This window comes from Sapajus apella, unplaced genomic scaffold, assembly GCF_009761245.1.
Source record: "Sapajus apella isolate SASKATOON/1434 unplaced genomic scaffold, GSC_monkey_1.0 scaffold1, whole genome shotgun sequence".
Lineage (NCBI taxonomy): Eukaryota > Metazoa > Chordata > Mammalia > Primates > Cebidae > Sapajus > Sapajus apella.
This window is the reverse complement of record NW_022436941.1, coordinates 46,234,362-46,260,881: the sequence shown is the minus strand read 5'-3', so window position 1 is coordinate 46,260,881 and position 26,520 is coordinate 46,234,362. Positions and strand designations below refer to the sequence as shown.

Below are 26,520 nucleotides of genomic sequence, written 5' to 3'. Positions count from 1 at the left end.
TCTGCACTTTGCATTCCGTTCAATTGGTCTGTGTCTGTTTATATGTCAATACCCTATTTTTTTTCCATTTATTTTATTGCATTTTAGGTTTTGGGGTACATGTGAAGAACATGCAAGATTGTTGCATAGGTACACATGTGGCAGTGTGATTTGCTGCCTTCCTCCCCATCACCTACATCTGGCATCTCTCCCCTTGTTATCTCTCCCCTTTTAAAAGAGGCTTATAGTTTTTCTCAACCACAAAACGTGGAAAATTATATCAGCAACTTTCTTTTTCTATTCTAAGACACCTACTTAGTAATACTATCCTATATGCAGTACTCCACCTGTAGAAATGGATATTACAGAGGAAGATGGAAGTAAAAGGAGTCTGCTAACAAATTCTGGGCCAATGGTCATTTCCTCATCTCTCCTATAGAAAGATAAGCTTGAGGTCAGTAAAAATAAGCAGACAGAGTGAAAAGAGAAAATCAGCAAACTAAACCTTTATAATATCAATATATTAGAAATCTTCTTAATCAATAGTTTAGTCAATGCATTTTCTTCAATCCTAATATTTGCACAGCACATTAAAAAATATAAAATATCATATCTACCCATCTTATTCTTCACAACAGTAAAAATAATTTTATTCTCATTTTATAACAGAGGCTTGCAAATACCACTTTTCTTAAGTTATACAGATGTGACTAAGCCAGAACTATAACCCAGATCTCCTAATGGCCCGTACAATATAAGATGTGTGAATTTCACATTACATAAAGGTATCAATTATATACAGAAAATCACATTATATTCAAATATTTGAGTGTTAAAATAATGAAGTTGTTCATAGTTTCAAATATGTGAATACAGTCACTGAAAAAATCATTTAAGATGGCATTGGCCTATATTGTTTAATCTCATTTTTAAAATGTAATTATTTTTCAGTAATTTTCCATTATTTTAGAAAACATATTACTAATTTAGGTCCAGAGAATAAAATTATACTCTTAGTTGTTTTTATAAGTGTGATCCCATCCATCAATAAAAACACAGGCTTATAAGGTTACCTAATTGCTGCTACTCTCTTCTTAAACATATTGACAATTTATTAATTCTTAAAGAGGTTTTCCAGATATGTATAAATGAAAACACAAAGACTAAAATTTAGCAAGAAAACTGAATTTTTCATAGCACTTTCTATAATTTCTGCTGAATTATAAATTCTCCATTTAATGTTATAATAATTCAGTATTGACATGAAAGAGAAAAACCATAAAATTTCAAAGGTTACATGTTGGTTTCTACCATCATATTTACTACTTAATATGATAGCCTTTCCAGTCTTTCTCTGAGTTTAACAGAAACATTATTTTTTGACATTCAACTCCAATATATATTACATATACACTAAAGTACTAAAATGGTACTTTAAGAGTTACCATTTCACACCACTCTCCCACCTCCTTAAGCTGACAATATTTTTCTAACTTTGGAGAAAAATTATCCAAACTTATTAAGGGCGATGTATTTTATTCAAGCTCTATATGGGTAGTATAAAAATATATACACATGTTAGCAAAAGCATTTGTTTGACTACAAAAACATAACTGTGAATGTAAAGAATAATCTTTTGTGTATTATGACACTGCATTCTAAAAAACAAACTGACATCTCAGTTTATTTTACTTACACAATAAGTTTAATTTACATAGAAATGATAGTGCATTCAGGAGTAAGACTTAAAAACAATTCCTACTGAATGACTGCTATAATAATCTCCCTAAGAAAGAAATAAACATAAACTAAAACAACAGTTGTGAAACATATATAGCAGCACTCAGCTAAATACAAAACTCGATATTCAGTAGGAAAATGCTAAAAAAAATGAAGGGGGGGGGTTTTGTTTAGATTTCTGGTTGAAATCAAAATCTGTTTCCTTAAGACTTCAATCTTAAGCATATAAAAAGCTATTTATTAAGGCAGGCTCTCAGGCAGTAAACTCAAATTTGCACTATTAACTGTATACTCCCCTGTGATGATCAATCAGAAGACAAGATGGTTTTTAGTGCTTCTATGTCCAGGATTTGATGAAATCCTTTCTACAGCTTCTCACTTAATGAAACTCTAACATTAAATACTAAATTATTTCCAGAATTTAAATACAAAGGTTTATCTGTTTTCTAGGATCTGTGGAAAGTTACATAAGAGCCTACATTTTCTAAATTATAATGATAAACATCTGAAGTTTGAATTTAAGTGTCAGATGTTTGAACTAGAGCTATTCCATTTTGAATAGGAGCTGGGTAAAATGAGGCTGAGACCTACTGGGCTGCATTCCTAGACATTTAAGACATTCTAAGTCACAGGATGAGACAGGAGGTGGGCACGAGAGGCAGGTCATAAAGACCTTGATGATAAAACAGGTGGAAGTAAAAAAGCCGGCCAAAACCCAATAAAACTAAGATGACCACGGGAGTGACTTCTGGTCCTCACTGCTACACTCTCACCAACACCATGACAGTATACCAAATGCCATGGCAACATTGGGAAGTTACCCTATATGGTCTAAAAAGGGGAGGCAGGAATAACATACCCCTTGTTTAGCATATCATCAAGAAATAACCATAAAAAATGGGCAACCAGCAGCCCTCAGGGCTGCTCTGTCTATGGGGTAACCATTCTTTTATTCCTCTACTCTCTTAATAAACTTGTTTTCACTTTATGGACTTGTCCTGAATTGTTTGTTGTGCAAGATACAAGAACCCTCTCCTGGGGTCTGGATCAGGACCTCTTTCCTGTAACATCTTTCTACAACCACAGAAGGGACTATAGTGTGGAAAGTTCAAACCCAAAGGCTAACTTTGGTAAGTGGTGGCATAACATCTTTCTGGTAAACCCGGACAAGATGATACTGAAGAAATCCCCCTCCAACCCCCACCCCTTATCAAAAGGAAAAAGACTGCAGCACTGATTGGCTGACTTTCGGTATGTGATGGGGTACGGGGTAAAGGATGGGACTGGGTTAGAGGTCCAACTTAGGGGAGTTAGCATCTCTCCTAAGACAGAGTTGGTTAGAGGCCTCTTAATAAAAGACAAGGACAAACCTGAGTTAGAGGCCCACTGGGGAGGGTTAGAGCACCTTCTAAGATTTAGGGGTTAGAGGCCCCTCTCAGTAGAGACCCTTTAGGCTAAGAATGGCTTTGGCACCATGGGATGTTAAATGCTTTTCTGTTTGAATTAATCTGCCTTGCACTCTTTGCTAATGGTTATGAGTGACAGGATTAGGCATGTACAGGATTGTGGGACATGGGAAGCTTTTTCCTCCCTAAAGAAGAAACTTAAGCGCTAATGGGGCTGCTGGAAAAGATCCCTTCTTGACTGACAAGCAGCCGCCTGAACTTTTGATTCAGCGTTGCTGCAATGAGTGGGTCTTTCTCTGGCTTCCCTGAGCTTTTCACTTTCTTTACTGTGCCATAGGCAATGCTTTTCTCTCTTTCTGTTCCCTTTCTTAACTTTTCTATTACTCAGGGAAACCATCTTGCCCAGAGATCACAAGTTGAAACCCCTGGTCGAAGGTTAGATTAATGATGACGGGGCCCAACAAGATGCAAGTTTGAGCCTTGCCAGTTTGATACTGTGTGCTAAGCAGAGGGGCTAATGTCTATGTTTTGTTACACGGATTTTGCTCTGGCCAGAGGGAAAAAGATAACTTTCCTCTGTGTTGTACCTTGGCCCTCAGGGCTGTGGTGCAGCCAGCCATGTTACTAGGGCCGCTTAGGAAAAGTGAACCCAGAAGCCTGGCATGCCGGCAAAAGGGCAAGAATTTCTTACTAGTCAGACTTCTGGCCTCTCTGTCTCTCTCAGTCTCTCTCTCTGTGAAAACTGGTTGAATAAATGGTAAAAATCACTATCTCCAGTAATGTTTTTATTAACGTGAAAAAGGATTTGTGAGGCTAGTCTTAAGCTCCAGCGAATCTGGTGTGCTTTGTGTGTCCTTCTGCATTGTTCTGTCATAACGAGGGGCACCTTAGGATGGAACATGAGCTTAGGACACCTGTAAGCCCAGTTTTCAAGACGGCCCAGCAAACTGGTCTGTCATGTCCTTGGGAGCTTGACCTTGTAACCACGTGGCCATACTTTCACTTTTCCACAATGATGGCCTAGGTTCAGGGTCCAATTCCTGGCTTAGGGAATTACTCCTTTAACTTCTGTCTCTCTGTGTATTTACATGTGTTGTGTGTGTGATGTTTATATATTCAAGAACTTTAAATTAATTGGTCTAATAATAAGAGCTTAAATCAAATATACTGTCAGAAAAGTAAAAGGTGTAATGTCTTTTATTTAGTTCGTGTGACTTAAGTAATCTTTGGGAAATAAAGACAGTTTAAAGATTATTGGCAAAATAAAAATATCTTCAAAATGTAAACATTTGGTCTAAATTACGTAGGTCAGATATTAAGTTCCCTAAATGCTTTAAGATCATAAACTGCTTCTTCAACTATTAAAAATTATTCAATTTACCTGTTTGAAGCATTCGATCCTAGGTAAGGCCTGGGACATGTGGAATCAGCCACATCCCCTAGCTATGCTGGAAGGAGTCAGCGCTTATATGCACTTTGCCTGGTGTGTCCTAGGCTAGTCTCCACACCTATTACATAATTAAAAGCCTGAATTTACCAAGGTTTTTCACCAAAAATAAAACTTACTTAGAGTTAACAGTCTAATATATAATTGAGACTATGGAAGAAACAGTTCTACACACAAGGCATGTAAAGAGAGTGAAATCTGTTTTTGATAAAAGATTAATAAGGCATGGGAATGTGAATTTCCTGCCTAGATTAAAGATACAACGGACTGTTTTTAGTTAGATGCAACAAAATCGAAGGTTTAAGCAAGGTGTGGAAGGTTTGTAAAAAATTAATCTAATAAATAAAAATCTGTGTGTGAGCATATTGGCTAAAGTAAATGGGATATTATTCCGTTTTTCTGTAAACTGCACATTGGAATAAAAGCACAACAGGCTTTTCTTAGAGCACTGGTGTCTTTAACAAAAGATCTGCTTTTAACAAAAATTTGTAAAAGGTTATAGAAAGTTTATGAGAATCTTACCTTGTGGTCAAACATTAAAATTGTGTAGATATGTCTATAAGGCTTTCTTAAGAATTGGATATAACATTAATAGTACAGTAATTCAAAGGTAAAATTTGGCTTACTTGGTATAAAAGTTGTACAGGAAGTATTATCAAATGTGAAGTGGTATTTAACTTTTCCTTTGGGTTATATTTCTATAAACTTGTTATTAATATGTATCACAAAATTGTGTTAAGATTCCTGTAATGCTGATATGCCTCAGTACAGGTCATCAGTAATAATTATAATTGTTACATAAAATCACTGTATGCCACAGAGGTAATCAAATTTCTTTGTCAATTGCGTTTTTGACTATGGCTATGCTAAAATATTTTGTCATCCACAGACAACTGTTGTCTTGTTTTAATCCTCTTTAGAAAGTGGTTTATAATCAACTACAGGACTCTAACAGGTGTTGTAATATCAGAATATAGGAAAAAAATCTTTCAGGACTTTCATGGAGGCCTGAAGTGTTTCTGAATATCAAGCAGAACATGAGTTACCTGATTAGACTGAACCAACAGAAAACTAAAGTAATCTTTAACTTTGCTTGAAACAGTGCTGATCCTTTGTTTTGTTTTCCAGTCAAGAAAACTTTCTTTTGAGCTATTTACAGTTTTAGCAATTGAGTAAAGTATACTCAAAATGTGAGGAAAATTTGGAGCAAAGTATTTTTCTCTACCTAATTTCTCCAAAATTTGAAAACTAGTTGTGAGTATTCTTAACTTAGAGCAATATAGTTATTTGCATAAGTGCAGTAAAAATATGTTTTCTTTTGCCCAGGACACAATTGGAAAAACTGGTTATTTTACCAAGTCTTTGACTGGAACAGCATGCTTTCCTTTAAGGAATCAAAGTTAACTTGTAGAGCCAATAAACACCCCTTGCAGAACTGGCCTCATTCCTTGCCTACACAGTCCCTGCACAGGGTTTCTGACATGTGGCAAATAAACAATGTCACTTCCTAACAGGTTCAGGAGACCCAAGTTATCTTGGGACCTCAAAAGGACAGTAATTTACCCAACACATAGGTATTTGAGGATACAAATCCATGGCTGGGCTTAGCTTTAAAAAAGTCTTATCTGAGATTCCCTATGGAACAGAGTTCCATCAAAGCCAATTTTTAAAGCCTAAGTGAAAAATAATTGTTCTTGCTGCACTTTATACAAATAATCAGGCCAAGCACACTAAAGCAAATTGGTCTCACCATGATTTGTCTTTAGTAAAAATGTGAAACTGGAGAGAGAAATTATGTTTCAAGAACTATGGTATACTCATTATTAATTTCTAGTCTTATCAGTTGTTTTTAAGTTTGCTTCTGCAGTTTTGGCTAACCCTACTTATTCCTGTGACCAATCATCTCTGACTACTACTCAGAAGAAGCAAGAGGGTTCAGTAGTATAAAAATCTGGATCAGTATTCAAATGCTGGGTATATATTGGAATTGACTAGCAATCCCCTCTCAGCTTGGTTCCAACAGTTGCCCAGTTCATGTAACACCTTCTAATTTAGTTACTTGGGATAATTTTACTGATTTTGCTTTACTGTTGTGGAATATGTTGTTGTTGTACTCTTTGTGTAGGAATGCAAAATAAGCTTAGTCAACATTTTCCTAAATTGAACACTTATTAATATTCCAAATATCACCTCAAGAGTCATGAATGACCCATACCAATGCTTTCTGACAGCTCCTCTCTATTCTGAATACTCTATACTGAATACAAGAGACCCTCGTAGTTAGGCAGTAATATCATCACCTCTATTCAGCCTGAAGAAAGTTATAGAAGATGGATCTTCGTCCCTCTGCAACCCTTAGGATTAAGGGATGTCTTATAAAAGGAAGGGTGGAAATGTCAGAGGTGTTTGAACCAAAACAACTCCATCTTGAATAGGAGCTGAGTAAAATGAGGCTAAGACCTACTGGGATACATTTCTAGACAATTAAGGCATTCTAAGTCACAGGATAAGACAGGAGGTTGGCACAAGATACAGGTCATAAAGACCTTGTTCATAAAACAGTTTGCAGTAAAGAAACTGGCCAAAACCAACCAAAACTAAGATGGCCATGAGAGTGACCTATGGCTGCCCTCACGGCTACACTCCCACAAGCGCCATGATAGTTTACCAATGCCATGGCAATGTCAGGAAGTTACCCTAGATGTGGGAGGCCAAGGCAGGTGGATCACCTGAGGTCAAGAGTTGGAGACCAGCCTGGCCAACGTGGGAAAACCATGTCTCTACTAGAAAATACAAAAATTAGCTGTGCGTGGTGGCACTCACCTGTAATCCCAGCTACTTGGGAGGCTGAGGCAAAGAATTACTTGAATCCAGGAGGTGGATGGTGCAGTGAGCTGAGATCATGCCACTGCACTCCAGCCTGGACAACAGCCCAAGACTCCATGTCAAAAAAAAAGGAAGTCACCCTATAGGGTTATATAGTTAAAAAGAGAGGCATGAATAATCCACCCCTTGTTTAGCATATCATCAAGAAATAAACATAAAAATGGGCAACCAGCAGCCCTCGGGGCTGCTCTATCTATGGAGTAGCTATTCTTTTATTCCTTTACTTTCTTAATAAACTTGTTTGTACTTTATGAACTTGCCCTGAATTATTTCTTATGTGAGATCCAAGAACCCTTTCTTGGGGTCTGAAACAGGACCTCTGTCCTGTAACATAACTATTAATATCTTCCAATAAATTACACCATGTATAGTCTATTTTTATCAAATACTTTTAAATGGCAAAAGCCTTAATCTTGGTACATTTATGAAAAGTCTTCTAAATGGTCTCCTAGCAATCTTTTGCTGTCAGTGGGGAAATGGAGCGGTATTATCTTTTTATCCTGGGCAGCAAATAAATCTGCCCACTGCCTTGGAGGGTGACACACCTCTGTTTTTGAAGCATGTTTCCTATACAGTTGTCCTTGAAAAGATGATCCAGAGCAAAAGCTGTCAAAGCCTTTGCTCAGAGACATACGGAAATGCAGAAGATCCAAGAACTGTCTCCCAGAAAATGGTATATTCTTCATGCTATTATACTTACATTACCATATATTCTTTATGTGATAATTTAACCAAGTAATTCATTTTTAGCACTCAAAAACAATACAGAAATTTCAGTTTCTCCTTAGAAAACTAATGTAACTAGTTATTACACTACACTTATGTATCCATCTACATTTTTATTAAAAAATGGAACTTAATATGACACAGAATGAGTAAAACGTTTCACTTTACCGAACTATTCATCTAAATGGCAAATGACATTTTCAAAGGTTCCTACAAGCAGTACCATGTGAAGTACCTAATGTTCACAAGGCCTACTCCTTTATCCAGTCATATATAAGTAGGTTAAATTTAACTTATTAGCCACATGTCAATATTCTTCACACAAATAAACACCTGAAAGAACACTTATTCATTCTGGCATAGTAGGGGATTCAACCTCTTAAAAACATTTCTAGGCTCCTTGGGGTAACTCACACTGGTAATCCCAGCACTTTGGGAGGGATCACTGAGGTCAAGAGTTCAAGACCAGCCTGGCCAACATGGTGAAACCCCATCTCTTCTAAAAATACAGAAAAATATTAGGTGGGTGTGGTGGTGCATGCCTGTAGTCCCAGCTACTCAGAGATTGAAGCACAAGACACTTGAACCTGGGAGGCAGTAAGATGAGATCATGCCACTGCACTCCAGCCTGAGTGACAGTGAGACCCTGTCTCAAAAACCAAACAAAACTTAAAAAATCAAATTAGAATTTTGCATAAATTTGCTTCCTTATATAATGACTCAATACAAAATATTACAGTCATGGGAAGTATATGTTTGTGTAAAAAAGAAGTTTTTTTGGAGAGAGATCCAAGATGGCTGACCACTAGTAGCTCAGGATTGTAGCTCCCAGTGAAAGCGCAGAGAACGAGAGGACACCACACTTTCAGACGAATTTTTGTTACTCACGGAGCAGGAGATTCCCAGCGGAGGAGCCCCAAGGGTCGCCAGCGCCACTCTTGTGGCCAGCGAGGCAGTTTTGCCGGCGCCTCCACGCAGCGGTTCTCAGTGCAGAGTAAATAGAACTGGGTCCCCTTTTGGTTGACGTTTGGAGCTCCAGGAAGGCAGAGTCGCCCATTCAGCTGATTGAAAAAGGGACTCGAGGGAAGCCAGACCGGAGATTCCCAGGCAGAAAAGCACCAAGAATCTTAACGTCGCTGTTTTAGCCGGCGCAGTGGGTTGCTCAGATTTCGGCGCTGGGAATCAACAAGCTAGACTTCCAGTCAGAGACCTAATTTGAAAGTCGGTAATGACAAAGACGACAGGTGGATAAATTTACAATGACGGGAAGAAACCAGTGTAAAAAGGCTGAGAATACTCAAAATCAGAATGCCTCTCCCTCTATAGGGGATCACAGTTCCTTATCAACAAGCGAACAAGGCCTGATGGAGAACAAGTGTGTTCCAATAACAGAATTAGGCTTCAGAAGGTGGATAGTAAGAAACGTCTGTGAGTTAAAAGAACATGTTCTAGCCCAATGTAAAGAAACTAAGAACCTTGAAAAAAGGTTTGACGAAATCCTAACGAGAATAGACAATTTAGAGACGAATATAAGTGAATTAATGGAACTGAAGAATACAATACGAGAACTCCGCAAAGTATGCACAGGTTTTAACACTCGAATTGATCAAGCAGAAGAAAGGATATCAGAGGTCAAAGACCAACTTAATGAAATGAAACGAGAAGACAAGATTAGAGAAGAAAAAGTGAAAAGGAATGAACAAAGTCTCCAACAAATATGGGACTATGTGAAAAGACCTAATTTACATTTGATAGGTGTACCTGAATGTCATGAAGAGAATGAATCCAAGCTGGAAAATATTCTTCAGGATATTATTCAGGAAAACTTTCCTAACCTAGTAAGGCAGGACAATACTCAACTCCAGGTAATACAGAGAACACCATAAAGATATTCCTCAAGAAGAGCAACCCTACGACACATAATCGTTAGATTCACCAGGGTTGAAATAAAAGAGAAAATTCTAAGGACAGCTAGAGAGAAAGGTCAGGTTACCCATAAAGGGAAGCCTATCAGACTTAGAGCAGATCTCTCAGCAGAAACCCTACAAACTAGAAGAGAGTTGGGGTCAATATTCAATATCCTCAAAGAAAAGAATTTTCAACCCAGAATCTCATATCCAGCCAAACTAAGCTTCATAAATGAAGGAAAAATAAAATTTTTTGCAAACAAGCAAGGACTCAGAGATTTCATCACCACCAGGCCTGCTTTACAAGAGCTTCTGAAAGAAGCACTACACACAGAAAGGAACAACCAGTATCAGTCATCCCAAAAACTTACCAAAGGTAAAGAGTATCTTCATAATGAAGAATCTATATCAACTAATGGGCAAAATAGCCAGCTAGCATTAAATGACAATATTAAACTCACAAATATCAATATTAATCCTAAATTTAAATGGATTAAACACCCCAATCAAAGGCACAGACACGCAAATTGAATAAAAAGTCAAAACCCATTGGTACGCTGTATCCAGATCCATCTCATAAGCAAGGACACACAAAGACTGAAAACAAAAGGTTCGAGGAAGACTTACCAACCAAATGGAAAGGAAAAAAAAAAAAAAAAAAACAGGAGTTGTAACTTTCGTCTCTGACAAAATAGACTTTAATAGATAGTAACAAAGACTAAAAGAAACAAAGAAGGACATTACATAATGGTATAAGGATCAATGTAACAACAGGAGTCGATGATCATAAATATATATGCACCCAATATAGGAGCACCCAGATACATAAGACAAGTTCTTAATGACTTATAAAGAGACTTGGACTCCCGCACAATAATAGCGGGAGACTTTGACACCACATTGTTAATATTCGACAGATCAACGAGATAGAAAATCAACAGGGACATTTATGATTTGAACTCAGACCCGGAACAAGTAAACTCAGTGAATATTTATAGAATTCTTCACCCCAGGTCCACAGAACATACATGTTTTTTCAGTATCACATTATACCTATTTTTAAAGTGACCACATAAATGGAAGTAAATCACTCTTCAGCATTTGCATAGCATTTCACAGATTTAAATGAAATATTGGTTGGCTGTTTATTTTCTTTCCTTATTCCTTCCTGTCTCCACTGTTAAGTACAATTATCAGCATAAAAGAGGTTTTTTAATACCTATTTTTAGATTGCATTCCAGCCTGGGCAATAGAGCAAGACTCCTGTTCTCTCTCCCCCTTTCTCTTTCTCTTTCATAGAAAAAAAAAAAAAAAGAAGCAGCTTTTTCTTTTGGGGGACAGGGTCTAACTCTGTCAGCAAGGCTGGAGTGCAGTGGTGTGATTACAGCTCCCTGCAGCCTTGACTTCCTGGGCTCAAGTGATCCTCCTACCTCAGCCTCCCAAGTAACTAGGACTATAGGCACACATCCCTACTTCTGGCTAATTTTTTTTATTTTTTGTGGAGATATGATCTCACTATAATATCCAGACTGGTCTCACTCCATCTCCAACTGCTGGCCTCAAGTGATTCTCCCACCTTGACCTCCCAAAGTGTTGGGGTTATAAGTGTGAGCCACAACAGCTGGCCTAAAAACAGAAACTTTTAAATTGAGAATATGCTTCTAACATAACCACTAAAAATAAACAACAAAAAAAGCAAAAACCTTTTTTGAATCACATTTCGTAGAAAGAATGCATAAACTGCTGCATCTTCAAAACTTTTACTCTGAATATTTGAAATGGGGAAAAACAAATTAAAGTAGTGTATGTGACATACCTCTCCTAGAGCCTCGTATCTTTTCTGGTTCCATCTGTGCAAATCTTCCCGGTAGTTAAAAACAAATGGTTCCCCAGTTTTTATGTGTCTTAACTGTCCCTCTGAGAAGATAAACAAACAACACTGCTTTACTTCAAAGTATATTTACAATAATATAGACAGTACAACAAAGAACGTCTGATAAAAAATTAAAATAACTTTCACGCAACAGTTTATCTTTTTCATTAGACTTTTTTCTTCAGATGTCAATATGATACAAACATGCAGATTAAGAATGGTCCCCAAGTACTCAAAAGTTATTCTTCTTGACCTTCATCTCTCTAATCTAAAGCAAACAAACAATATTTTAAGGCCTAATATGTATCAAGACTTCTGCTAGCTATTGCTATGAACATGGCCCCCATCCTCAAGAAGCTTAGAGGTTACCTGAGGAGTAAAGGCATAAATATTAAGAAGGTAAACAACTTTTCAGGAAGCTAAACAAACAAGATTGAAATTCATCAACAGTCATTCATATAGACAATGAAGTCTAGAATTATTTAGGAAAAATAAAAACTCTCTGTGGCCTAGAAGAGGTTCAGAAGGTTTCAGTGAGATTTCTCAAGTAGGTCTTCAAATATGTGTAAGATGTCAAATGAAAACTGGAGACAAGCAGTGAGCTAACACAGGCTCAGAGTATCAAATCAGACTCATACAAAGTGAAGATCTTCACCGATAATGACTAAGCTTTACAAATAATTTCAAGGGTAGAAGGAATCAAGCAGCATAGGCAAGGCAGGGAGAGGTCTGCAGCATCCAGTCATTTCTCCCAGGTCCTTTCCTCTCACGGTATACCACTCTCTGGCTCAAAGTAGATGAGGTCTCTATGTGATGCATACAGGTAACCTCACACCCTGATGAACATTTAGGTTATAAAATATTTCCATTTTATGTGCATAAGAGTTGTCTTGCCTATGTGATATTCTTCAGAGAAACATTTCTCATATCTAAAACCAGTCATCCTGCTCAAAGTATTCTACAGAAAAATAATCCTCATAGCAAATATTAGTCTGCATTTATTTTTATTTTTATTTAGATGGAGTCTTGCTTTGTCACCCAGGCTGGAGTGCAGTGACCCAATCTTGGCTCACTGCAGCCTCCGCCTCCCAGGTTCATGCGATTATCAAGCCTCAGACTCCAGAGTAGCTGGTACCACAGGCACATGCCACTATGCCCAACTAAATTTTTAAATTTTTCAGTAGAGATGAGGATTCATTATGTTGTCCAGGCTGGTCTTGAATTCCTGACCTCAGGTGATCTACCCACCTCTGCCTCCCAAAGTGCTAGGATTGCAGACATGAGCCACCATGTCCAGGCAGTCTAATCTATTAAGTGAGTTAATTATCAGCATGTTTATAAGGAGAAAAGACCAAGCCACTCAGCCCCTGGACAGGATTTTTCCCCAGGGGTATTCCCAGGATAACCAGGAGAAAAACACACTACAGGCGAATTGCTTACACTACTCTTCCCCTCCAAGCAACAAATGTTACTACTTCTGTTGGCATAAAATAACTTTTACTAAAAACTATAAAAATTAATATCAGAGAAAAGATCAAAGTTTCTAGTCTCTTACTTTAAACTAAACATCTTAGTACACAATGACTGTCACCATAAGTCTTATTATCTGTAACTAATATTGGAAAGGAATATCCACTAATACAATGATGACAAAGCATCAATTTAGTTAATGCAGAACAACCAATAGAAAACTACAACTCAAATGCACCTACCCTGTAATAACATTACCCTTCAAGTGTAACAGTGTATTATTAATCCAATGAATCATGATTCTCTGTTCCAGAAATATCCTTGCAATCTATAGTATGTTCCTCCACATCCCAAATGTAAAGGTTATTTTATTCAGAACTGAATTAATAAATTTTAAAACAAGGATGTTGCCTGAAAAATCATGGAAAGCTACTTTAAAACATTGTTACAGATAATTATTGCCAGATACTTTAAGTAACATGTGAAACAGTAGCATCTTTCTCTATAATTTAATTAGGAGTTCAAATTGCTCTTATCCTTATGCATGTCAACCAGGGAGTTAAACACTCAAGGTTGAAATGCATAAGCTGAATCAAATTCATGACGATTAGTTTACATAACTTGACAACTACAGGAAATTGTTACCTGGTTCTTTCACTTGAATGAAAAATTTCACCATGCAAGGATAAGTCCCTTACTTCTCAAAAGAATACAGAAAACATTCTACTTGGCCTTTAAAAGTAGCAAATAATATCTGTCTTATTATTCTATGAGCATTGTCAAATAAATTTTGCATATACTATATGTAGATATACCACTTACTTTCATTAAAAGCATATTCAAATCCTTCCAGGGTATCAGGAAAATCAAGAGGCGGTTCATCTTTTTTCATTAGTTCATCCAAATCTATCCTTGATAATAAATCTAGAAAAGAAATAATATGAAATTTACTTACATTCGTTTTCATAGTTTGTAACAAGGATTATATTTTAATTTAAAGTATTCTTTTGTTCTATTAATTTTTATGTGTTGCTTTAACTGATAAAGCTACTCAATTGAATTCCCAAAATACTATATTATGATCAAGCACAATATTAACATAAGCACTTTCAAAATCATAATTCTAAAAACAACCACAACTCAGATTCTACACATCATTATATTAAACTATTAACTTCTTCCCTTCAAAACAGACAGCTATTAATTTGTACCTTAGTAATCTCATTTAAAAGTTTCAGACATTAATATGACTTTTAAAAAGTCATCAAATTTATATACAACTGAAATGACTCTTTATGAATGAAGAAACTTATAAATATATAGTATGAATGTAACATATTATTCCATTTTTAGGGAGAAAATTGTTAAAACATGCCAACTAGCAAAAATTAGTTTACACAGTTTCTATTCTTCACATCATTTGATTCCAATTCCATGCAACCAACCAACAAAATTCTGTCAAGGAGTTTTGTTTTGGTTTTTGTTTTCTTTTTTTTTTTAGAGGGGAGAGGAAGTCTTACTCCATCACCTAGGCTAGAATGCAGTGGTACAATCTTGGCTCTGCCTCCCAGACTCAAATGATCCTCCCACTTCAGCCTTCTGAGTAGCTGGGACTACAGGTGGGTGCCCCCATGCCAGGTTATATTTTGTATTTTTCATAAAGATAGGGTTTCACCATGTTGCCCAGGCTGGTCTCAAACTCCTGGACTCAAGTGCCTCCCAAAGTGCTGGGATTATAGTCATGACCCACCATGCATGGCCAAGTTTTGCAGTAATTTTAGACTGACGGAAAAATTGAAAGACAGTGAGAAGAGTGTATTATACCCTTTACTCACTTTCCCCTATTAGTAATATTTTATAACATCACGGTACATTTATCAAAATGAATAAACCAATATTGGTATATTACTACTAACTAAAGCCCAAGCATTATTCATATTTCACCAGTTTTTCCATTTATGTTCATTTTCTCTTCCAGGATTCCATTCAGGACACCACATTACATGTAATTATTATCTCTCCCCAGTCTCTGTGGTCTGTGATAATTCTTGGTCTTCCCTTCTTTTCCAAGATCTTGACAGTTTTGAGGACTATGTGGCAGGTATTTTACAGAATGACCCTCAATTTGGGTTCATCGAATGTTTCTCCTTATGATTAGATTAGAGTTATGATTTCTGGAAAGAATATCACTGAGATCTATTGCCATTCTCAAGAGATCATGGCAAGGGAAACATGATTATCAACAAGCCATCACCAAAGATGCTAACCTTCATTACTTGATTAAGGTACCATATTCCAGGCTTCTCCACTATAAAGTTACTATTTTCCCTCTCCATAATCTATTATTTGGAGGTAACTATGTTTGGCCTGCCCTCAAGGAAAGAGGAGGAATTATGCTCTACCTCCTATAGCAAAAAACATCTACATATATTATTATAATTATTCTGTATGGAAGATTGATCTCTCTTCATCCATTTACACAATTATTCAATAACATTTACATCAGCATGGACTTGTGGACACTTATTGTATACTTTAGGTTATAATCCAATACTACATCATTTATTTTGCTCCTCAAATTGTTCCAGCCATGACTATTGTAAGCTCTTTCAGATACCTCCTGTGTCCTTTTGACATGCTCTTATCCTTTTGCTTTTTCTGCACTTCCTTACTTTCTACCATTAAAAGATGCTTCAGCCTCATCTTGTATCTTTCCTGTACCAGCCCTAGAATCAGTCTGTCAACAAGCATTTAATATCTTTTAGGTTCATATTGCAGGATGAGGCAAAAGTTCTCATTATCTGTCATCAAAGGGTCATTTCTAAAATCACACAAAAAACTTAAAACTTCAAATTTACTCATTTCCAAACAGATGTGAAATCATTTTTGTCTAATCAAGAAATAAAGGTTAGGTGTTTAGCTTCTTCATTCTAACTCAAGTTCTTGAAGACAAAAGCTCTTACAATATGTTTTGAAGCAAACCAGTCCCTTTCCTACAAAAGAAGTATCTCAGAAATAACACTTTATTTCTGTCTCTCACAGAAATATAACACATCCTTCTGTATAGAACATCATCGAAATATGCTAGAGCAAAAAGTATTTTGTCTACCTCCAGTCACTAACCTCTCTCTGTAGAGCACAAAAACAAGCCACCAAAAGCTTCATTAAAAGAATCACTGTTTAGCACTCTTTAAAAACTCTTATATCAAATTCAACTCGCACAAAAATACACTATCCTCAATATAAAAAATGTTTGTAAACTCTAGTAAGATGAAAATGTCGCATACACTGGCCTTAAAAAGGGACATATGCTGACAATCTCATGAATAAAGTTCTTACCACCTTATAAACCTTTTCAAAATAAAGATATAAGGGTTTTAATATCAAAAATTGACTTGCGATGGCTAGAATATTCTCACTTTACTTCTTCCAGTGAATTGAGGTTCTGGGGCAAAATGAGATTTCTTTACTTCACAGTCATCTACAATTCAAAACTTACAAATGTTTTTAATCAGACACAGAAACTGTCCATACATGAGTACATGTTGCTTCTAATAGCTCTTTTCTGTACTTAGTTCATAAAATGCAGCCTTAACATCTATATGTCACTTTAAAGATTTCAGAGCACTTCACACACATTACTTCATTTGATCATCACAATCCTGTGAAATAGTAACAAGTATTATAATCTTCACTGACTTTCAGACAAGAAAATGAACTCAGGTAAAATGGCTTGTCTAAAATCATAGCTTAGTAGTAGATGGGATTAATAAAATAAACATATCTCTCAAAACAGAACTCCGTGTTCTTTCAAAATCACCATACCAATTCTATATAATATTCTAGCTCCCCCTTTTTCCCATTATGTAGAATAAACAGTTATGAATACAAAAATGTGGTTTGGCTTTGCTCAAAACATTCCTTTGAATGATAAAATGAACAACTAAGTAAAAAGACGTTTCTCAATTTTTCCTGTCAACTAGAGAACCTGATATAGATTTTTTTACTTCCTTAGCATTGATAAGACATATAGAAAAGAACTGTCAGAAGTTATTTTTCTGCTTTGTAAAAGAAAAGCAATACTATAAAGTTGCGTTTTACCCTGAGACTGGGTTCCAAAGGCAAATTATACAAAAATCGAGTATAACGAAAGATTTCCATTGAAAATCTCTTTGATCACCTATAAAATATAATAGATTTGAATCCATATAACCTAAATATGCATCAGATGTGACATGACTGTTTTTTTAAAAGCATGGCTCTAGTGATTAAAGTGATCCAGTAACTAGAATTCTAAACCTCAACTAAGCATATAAAACAACTATATAAAAATACCACTTCATACCCAAAAGGAAGCAGGGACTCATACAGATATACTTGTACATTAATGTTCATAGGAGCATTATTCACAATAGCCAAAAGGTGGAAGTACCCCAAGTGTACATAAATGGGTGAATGGCATGATGGCTAATTTTATGTGGGAATGAGAAATAAGGTAACCAGTTATTTGATTAAATATTATTCTGGGTGTGACTGAAAGGATGTTTCTGGATGGGATTAACATTTGAATGGGTAGATTTAGTAAAGCAGATTCCTTCCCCAATTTGTGTGGGCCTCATCCAACTGGATGAAAGTGTATATAGGGCAACAACGCTGAGTAAAGGAGAAGTCACTCTCTCTGCCTATATCTTCAAGCCGGGAAATCAGTCTTCCGCCTTCAGATTTAGACGGAAACTCACACCATTAGTTCTCCTGACTTGAACTTTACTATCAGCCCTCCTGGGTCTCCAGCTTGCTGATTACAGAACTTGAGTCTTCTCAGACTCCATAATTATGTGAGTCAACTCTTTGTAATAAACCTTTCCTTAAAGAAGAAAGACATTCTTACACAAAACTGATGTACCTTGAAGATATTTTGCAAAGTGAAATAAGATGACACAGAAGGACAAATATTATATGATTGCACATTTATGAGATTGCTAAAGTCATCAAACTTATAGAGACAGAAAGTAGAATGGTGGTTGCTAAGGGCTGGGCAGAGAGGAGAATAGGGAGTCATTATTTAATGGGTATAGGGTTTCAGTTTTGCAAGGTGCAAAGAGTTCAGGAGATGGATGGTGGTGATGACTGCACAACAATGTGAATGCTTTATGCTACTGAATTATATATTTAACAACAGTTAAAATGATGTTTTACATTATGTCTATTTCACCACCATAAAGAAAGTACCATTTGGCATCTTTATTTTTAAAAACTGTATTAGCTAAATGAGTATTTAAAACATTACTGGAATTCTACTTCTCACTAAAGCAGAATAAGAGGAACCAAATTATTTTCACTTTCCTTTAACAACTGGAAAGCAGGAAGACACATGTAAAAGAACAGCTCTCAAAGGTTGGACAACAGGCAGCCAGAGATGAAAGAAAAAGAAATAAATGACATAAATCCCTTGATGCCCTAGCTTACTGCATGGAGACAGTTTAACGCCCAGCAGGAAGGAAGAACCCAAACAAAGAATGAAGATCCTGCTGAGGTGATGAGACAGAGATCAGAATTTGAATAATCCAAGGTGGCTGGATTTGGAAACAGAGAAGGACAGCAGAGAAAACTGTTTAGAAAGAGAGACTACTGGGCAGAATTTCAGACGGATTCACTCATGTCTTTGACTATTTATCCATGCATACAGGAGGAAAAAAAAATTACCCAAGGACAGGGAAAGCAGTAGGCTGAACAATTCCTGAAGTATACACAAGGCTGCAAATATGTATGCCCATCAGTCAGAACAGAAAGACCCTATAATAAATGAACCACCAGACGGAGTTCTCAGTAGAATATTACCTTAGTAGAAGGCTGAATTAGTCCTAGAGAAAGGAGACTCTAAAACTGCCATATCAATGACTAAAAAACAAGCCTCAAAGAAAAAAAAAGATACAAACAATATAAATATCTGTCAGAACAAAGCCCAACATTCTTTAAAAGAAAAACAAAAAGCAGCCAGGTGCGGTTGCTGACGCCTGTAATCCCAGCACTTTGGGAGGCCAAGGCGGGCAGATTGCCTGAGCTCAGGAGTTTGAGACCAGCCTGAGCAACACGGTGAAACCCCATCTCCACTAAAATATTAAAAATTAGCCAGGCGTGGCAGCATGCGCCAGAAGTCCCAGCTACTTGGGAGACTGAGGCAGGAGACTTGCTTGAAGCTGGGAGGTGGATGTTGCAGTGAGGCAAGATCATGCCACTGCACTGCAGCCTAGGCAACAGAGCGAGACTCTATCTCTAAAAGAAAGAATACCAAAAAGCAAAGCAAAACAAAAATTAAGCACCAACTTATTCTCTAAAGGAATAGAACAAAATCCAGCACCCAATAATGTATAATTTACATTATCTGGCATCTATGAAAAATTATAAGGCATGCAAAAAGGTGAAAATTATGATCCATAAGCATGAAGAAAATCAATCAATAAGCCAAGAAATGATACTGGAATTAGCAGGAAAGACATCTATTTCAATGTGATCTGTATGTAAAAAAAAAAAAAAAAAAAAAAAAAAGTTTAATCATTAATATATCAAAGTGAGAATTGGAAGAACTTTAAGTTTCTATATATAAAAAAAATTCTATCTAAAATTTAAAATAGACTGTTAAATATTCACAGCAAATATAATTATAGAAGATGAGATCAATGAACTTTTAAATCTAACAGCAGAATTATCCAAAATGAGGCAGAGAAAAATAATAGTTTAAAAATGAAGAAAATCATTGACCAATGTAACAATGTCAAATTGTCTAAAGTATTTTAAGTAGGTTTCAAAATGAAATCAATGTTGGGAAGTAACATAGTAACAAAGTAACATGTTTATCCCCTCCAAATCTCATGTTGAAATGTGACCTCCAATGTTGGAGGTAGCCCTAGTGGAAGGTGTTTGGGTCATGGGGGCAGATCCCTCATAAATAGCCTGTAATTCCAGCGACTCAGGAGGCTACGGCAGGAGAATCACTTGAACCCGGGAGGCAGAGGTTTCAGTGAGCTGAGATCGCATCACTGCACTCCATCCTGGGTGACAGAGTAAGGCCCCATCTCACAAAAAATAAATAAATAAAAGATAAAATCTTAGAAGCAGACAGAGAAAAAAGAAACAAAGATAACAGAAGACTTTTTTGGAGCTATGCAAACAAGAAGACAATGGTGCAACATATTTCAACTAAACAAAAAAAAGTTCATCAACCTGAAATTCTATGCCAACCAAAAGCATCTCAAATAGAAGAAATTAAGATTTTTTTTCAGACACAGAAAAGCTGAAAGAATTTATTGCCAACAAGCCAGCACAACACAAAATGATAAGAAAGTTCTTTGGGCTGAGGTAAATGATACTAGACAGAAATATGTATCCACATACAGAAATAATATGTACTTCAAAAGAAAATTATATGACTAAATAAAATCATTTATTTCTCATTGTTAAATCTCTTTAATAGGTAACAGTAAAACAGAGGATATCCCTACAGACCGTGCAGCAATTAAAAGAACAAGAAAGGAATAATAGCAACAACCCTATATACATAAATTATATAAATTAGATGAAATGATATGAGACCTTAAAAACTACAAACTACTAAAACGCACCCTATATAAAATAAACAATGTAAACAGTCTTATGACTATTAAAGAAAATAAATTTGTAATTAAAATCTTCCAAACAAATTTTTCAGGACAAGAAAGTTTCACTGGACAAAACATTTAAAAATAAATTAGTACCAATTCTACACAATATATTCCAGTAAATAAAACAGAAGTGAATATTTCCTATATCATGTTAGAAGATCAGTATTACCCTGATAACAATTCTAGACAAAGACAGTACAAAAAAAGAGCACCACAGTTCAATATCTCTAATGAACCTGTACACAAAAATCTTTAACAAAATATTAACAATTCAAAACCAGCAATATATAAAAACAAATATACATCAGAACTAAATAGGGTTTATGACAGAATAGTTCACTATTCAAAAACTTGACATGTAATCCACTATTTCAACAGCCTACAGAAGAAAAACAATACATGACCCTATCAATTGATGCAAAAAAAAAAAAAGCGTTTGACAAAATTCAACACTCACTCATGATTAAAACCTCTCAGCAAGCATTGAATAAAAGGGACTTCTTTAACTTAAGAGAATTTACCAAAAAACTTACAACTAACATAACACTTAATAGTGAAAGACAATCATTTTCCCCCAAAGTTGAAAACAAGAAAGAATATCCATCCTCACTATCCTTGTTCAACATAGTACTGAAAGTCCTAGTCAACGCAGGCCACAGAGAAATAAAAGGCAAACAGATTGGATAGAAACATTATCCAATTTGCAAATGGCATGACCCTCTGCAAAGAAGATCCTGAGGAATCCACGAAAGAAACCTAGAACAAACATACAAGTTCAGGAAGATCACAGTATATAATATCAACATATAAAACTTAATTGTATTTTCATAAACCATCAATTATAATGTGAAACTGAAATTATAAACATAACACCATTTACAATAATCCCCCAAAATTAAAATACTTATATGTAAATCAAATAACACACTTATAGGACTTACATGCTGAAAATTACAAAGTGCTAATGAAAGAAATCAAGGAAGATTTAAATACATATATCAGGTGCATGGATTAAAAGACTCAGGACAGTACATACCAATTCTCCCCCAAATTTATCGAAAAGTTTAAAGACAATTCCTATCAAAAATACAGTAAAATTTTTGCAGATACAGACAAGTATATTCTAAAATGTATATGTAAAGGCAAATGACCTAGTATAGCTAAACAATTTTCTAAAAGAATAAAGGAGGAGGAATCACTCTGTTCAATGTTAACTTACTATACAGTTACTGTAATTAAGAGAGTATGATATTAGTAAACACATAGATCTGGGAAACAAAATAAAGAACTCAAAACAACTGCCCAAATATGCCCAATTCATGGTTGACACGTGTGAAAAAACAAAGATGAAAAGACAGACTTCTTCACAAATGTTGCTAGTATAACAGGACATCAAAATGATAAAAATGAACCTCAACCTGTATCTCACACCTTACATGACATTTAATTCAAAATGAGGGGGAGGTGCTTTAACATGGCTGCCTAGACGTATTTGGTACTCATCTCATCTACAAAGAGGAGCCAAAATGCAAGTAGGTAATCACACTTCAAACAGATCATCAAAGAGGGAATACTCTAATTTAATAGAAAAGTGACAGGAAACACCCAAAGCAAGGAAGAAAAGGGAAAGGAGGCAGCCTGCTTAGCTGAAATCAGCTGGGAGCCTGGAGAGGCTCCCCACTGTGGGAAAAGGGTAAGTGAAAGACCATCTGAAAGACCAGCAGCCTAAATTGCTACCACAGACTCCTGCAATCCTAGACATGCAAGAGTTCCTCAAACCCCATGGGCCCTGAGAATAAAGTAGAAAGATTACTGAATACTGTGCAATGCCATGGTTCTAGAGAAGGAGCTATGCTGAGCCACACACAACTCCTGAGTCCCACTCTAGTATAGGGCTATCGTGCAGCCACTGCTGCCCCTATTTGAGCATTCCACTGCAGAACCTAGAAATAACCCCACCCCTGCCCACCAGAGCCAAGGTCTACATGTACCACAGGTGGAGGAAGAGGACAGGTCCACGTGGCCTGGCACACCCCCTAGCAAAAGCCTAAGCATGCCATCCAGGGGCCAGGGGATTTCCAAGCACCAGTCCACCACCACTGTCACCTAAGCACTCCTCCAGGAAGCCTCAGAATGGGCCCATCCAACTGCTGCTACAAACACAGTGGTAAACTTCACACATGTCACCTGTAGGCCTGGGTACTGCCCTGCCTAGCCTGTCACAGCTACCACCAACACAATCATGAACTACTTGGAACTCCAAGGTTAGTCTTACCACTGCTACTAACATACCCACTGTTCAGAGACCCGAGAACCCATCCACTGGCCTGACCCACTGGTGCCACTATAGGCACACAAATAAGCCACCTAGAATACCCAACACCAATGCCAGCATACACCTCCCTGGAACCTAAAGATAGATACACTGTGCCTGTGCTACCAACACTACAGCCCACGGAATAGCCTACCTGGTACCCTGTCCCCAGCCTCCACTAACAACTGTACTCTAAGCCACTGATACCACTAATGTGGTTTACAGCTGAAGAAATCATACAGAGATAACATGACTGTACACACTCAGAATCAAAGCCAAAGTACCCTAATCAACCAACACCATAGATACATTTTAAGGAAAAAATCATCCATTATGATAGCAAATTCAAAAAACTGGAACAATTGATTGTCACACAAGATACCCATATATCAGTGTAAAGATATAAGAAACATAAGAAAAATGACATTTCCAAAGAAGCACAATAACTCTCCAGCAACATAATCCAAACAAAGAGAAATTTAGAAATTCCCAGAAAAAGAATTTAAGTATTCATTTTAAAGAAGCTCAGTAAGATACAAGGAAATACAAAAAAAGCAATAAAAAGAAATCAGAAAAATAATTCAGGATATGAATGAAAAATTTACCAAAAAGATAGATATAAAAAAAGAACCAATCAGAAATCTTGGAACTGGAGACGTCATTGAATGAAAAACAAAATGCATTCAAAAGTTTCAATAATAAGCTAGATCAAGGAGAACAATGAATTTCAGAACACAAAAACAGGTCTTTTAAAATAGCACAATCAGACAAAAATAAAGAAAAACAATAAGCAAGGGCTATGTGACATATGGAACACCATAAAGCTATAAAATACTTGAATTTGTGGTGTCCAAGAAGGCAAAGAGAAAACAAAAGGGTTAGAAACCCTATTTAATAAATTAATAACACTTTCAACATCTAGAAAGAGATTTAGTCATCTAGATACAAGCAGCACAGAAATCCCAAAATAAAATGTAAAAATATCTTCTCCATCACATATCAGAGTCAAACTGTCAGAAGTCAAAGAAAGAACTCTAAAATAGCACAAGGACAGTATCCAGTCACTTAGAAGGTAACTTCTATCAGACGAATAGCACATTTCTCAATAGAATTTTATAAGCCAAGGCAAACTGGGATAATATATTCAAAGTGCTGAGAGAGAAAATTGCCAGCCAAGGACGCTATACCCAGAAAAGTTTTCCTTCACAAGTGAAGAAGAAATGAAGTCCTTCCCAGACAAGCAAAAACAGAGAATTAATCACCACCAGACCAGATGTAAGAGAACTGCTTAAGGAAGTCCTAAACCTGGAAGCAAAGGGAAGATATCTAGCATCACGTAAAAGCACAGAAGTATAAAACTCACTGTTAGAGGAAACACACAAATTAGGAAAAGAAAGAACTCAAATGTTACCACTATAGAAAACAACCAAAATACAGTGATAAATAATAAGAGAAAGAAAAAAACAGCAAAGGCTATTAATGCAGTAAGAACCAATAAATAAAATGACAGAAATAAGCCCTCATATCAATAATAACCTTAGATACAAATGAATTAAACTTTCAATAAAAGACATAGATTTGGTCAGGCATGGTGGCTCACGCCTGTAAGCCCAGCACTTTGGAAGCTGAAGCGGGCGGATCACGAGGTCAGGAGTTTGAGACCATCCTGGCCAATATGGTGAAACCCCATCTCTATTAAAAATACAAAAACAATAGCTGGGTGTGGTAGCATATACCTGTAGTCCCAGATACTTGGGAGGCTGAGGCAGGAGAATTGCTTGAACCCAGGAGGCGGAGACTGCAGTGAGCCAAGAATGGCACCACTGCACTACAGCCTGGGTGACCGTGGGAGAGAAAAAAAAAAAAAGACATAGACTTGCTGAATGGATCTTAAAACATGGCCCAACTATTTGCCGACTACAAAACACAACTTACCTGTGCAGACACATATAAACTGAAAGTAAAGGGATGGAGAAAGACATTCTAGCTGGGCACAGTGGCTCGCACCTGTAATCTCAGCACTCTGCAGGCCTGAGGCAGGCAGATCACTTGAGCTCAGGAGTTTGTGACCAGGCTGGCCAACATGGTGAAACCCCACCTCTACAAAAAATACACAAATTAGTCGAGCATGGTGGCACGAGCCTGTAGTCTCAGCTACTCAGGAGGCTGAGGTGGGAGGATTGCTCAAGCCCAGGAGGTGGATTTTGCAGTGAGCTGTGATTGTGCCACTGCACTCCAGCCTGAGTGATACGGTGAGACTCTGTCTCCAAAGAAAAAAAAAAAAGACATTCCATGCAAACGAAAACTAAAAGTAAGCAGGAGTAGCTATACTTATAACAGCTAAAGCAGAATTTAAGTCAAAAACAGTTTTAAAAAAAGACAAAGAAGGTCATTATATAATGATAAAAGAATCAATTCAGCAAGAGAATATAACAATTCTAAGCAAATATACACTCAACACTGGAGTATCCAGACATATAAAGCAAATATTAGGTATAAAAGGAAAGATAGATTCCAATAAAATAATAGTTAGGGACTTTAACACTCCACTCTCAGCATGAGACAGATCATCTAGCCAGAATATTACCAAAGGAAGATTTAAACTATACATTAGATCAAATGGACCAAACAGACATTTATAGAACATTTCATCTAAGAGCTGCAGAGTACACATTTTCTTCTTATCAGCACATGAAACATTCTCCAGTATAGACCATATGTTAGGTCACAAGACAAGGCTCAACAAATTTTGACAAAAAAAAAAAAAAAAGTGTATCATGTATGGAATCAATAAAGAGAAGAACTTGAGAAAATGTACAAATACGTGGAAACTAAACACGCTTCTGAATGAGCACTGAGTCAAGGAAGAAATTATGAAAAAATAAAGAACTATCTTAAAGCAAATGAAAATCAAACACAACATACCAAAATCTATGCAAAACAGAAAAAGCAAGGCTAAAAGGAAATGATATAGTGATAAATGACTACATCAAAAAAGTAGAATGATTTCAAATATTCTAAGGATGCATCTCAATGAACAAGAGAACAACAAACCAAATTCCAAATTAGAAGGAATAAAAAGAGCAGAATTATGTGAAATACAGGTTAAAAAAA

General features: G+C 36.4%; 1 protein-coding gene across 20 annotated transcripts in view; it reads right to left on the bottom strand.

The window, feature by feature from the left end:
* FAM172A (family with sequence similarity 172 member A) overlaps positions 1-26,520 on the bottom strand; it is a 490,654-nt gene that overhangs the window by 414,515 nt on the left and 49,619 nt on the right. For 18 of the 20 annotated variants that reach the window (XM_032276079.1, XM_032275251.1, XM_032276394.1 and 15 more), the window contains 2 exons: positions 14,257-14,358; positions 11,908-12,008 (listed from right to left, as the gene is read on the bottom strand). In XM_032276079.1, the coding sequence (XP_032131970.1) occupies positions 11,908-12,008; positions 14,257-14,358 (203 nt within the window). Of the gene's footprint in view, positions 1-11,907; positions 12,009-14,256; positions 14,359-25,341; positions 25,384-25,413; positions 25,439-26,520 lie in introns of those variants that run through there. The other 2 variants (XM_032275674.1, XM_032275618.1) reach the window with 2 other exon arrangements.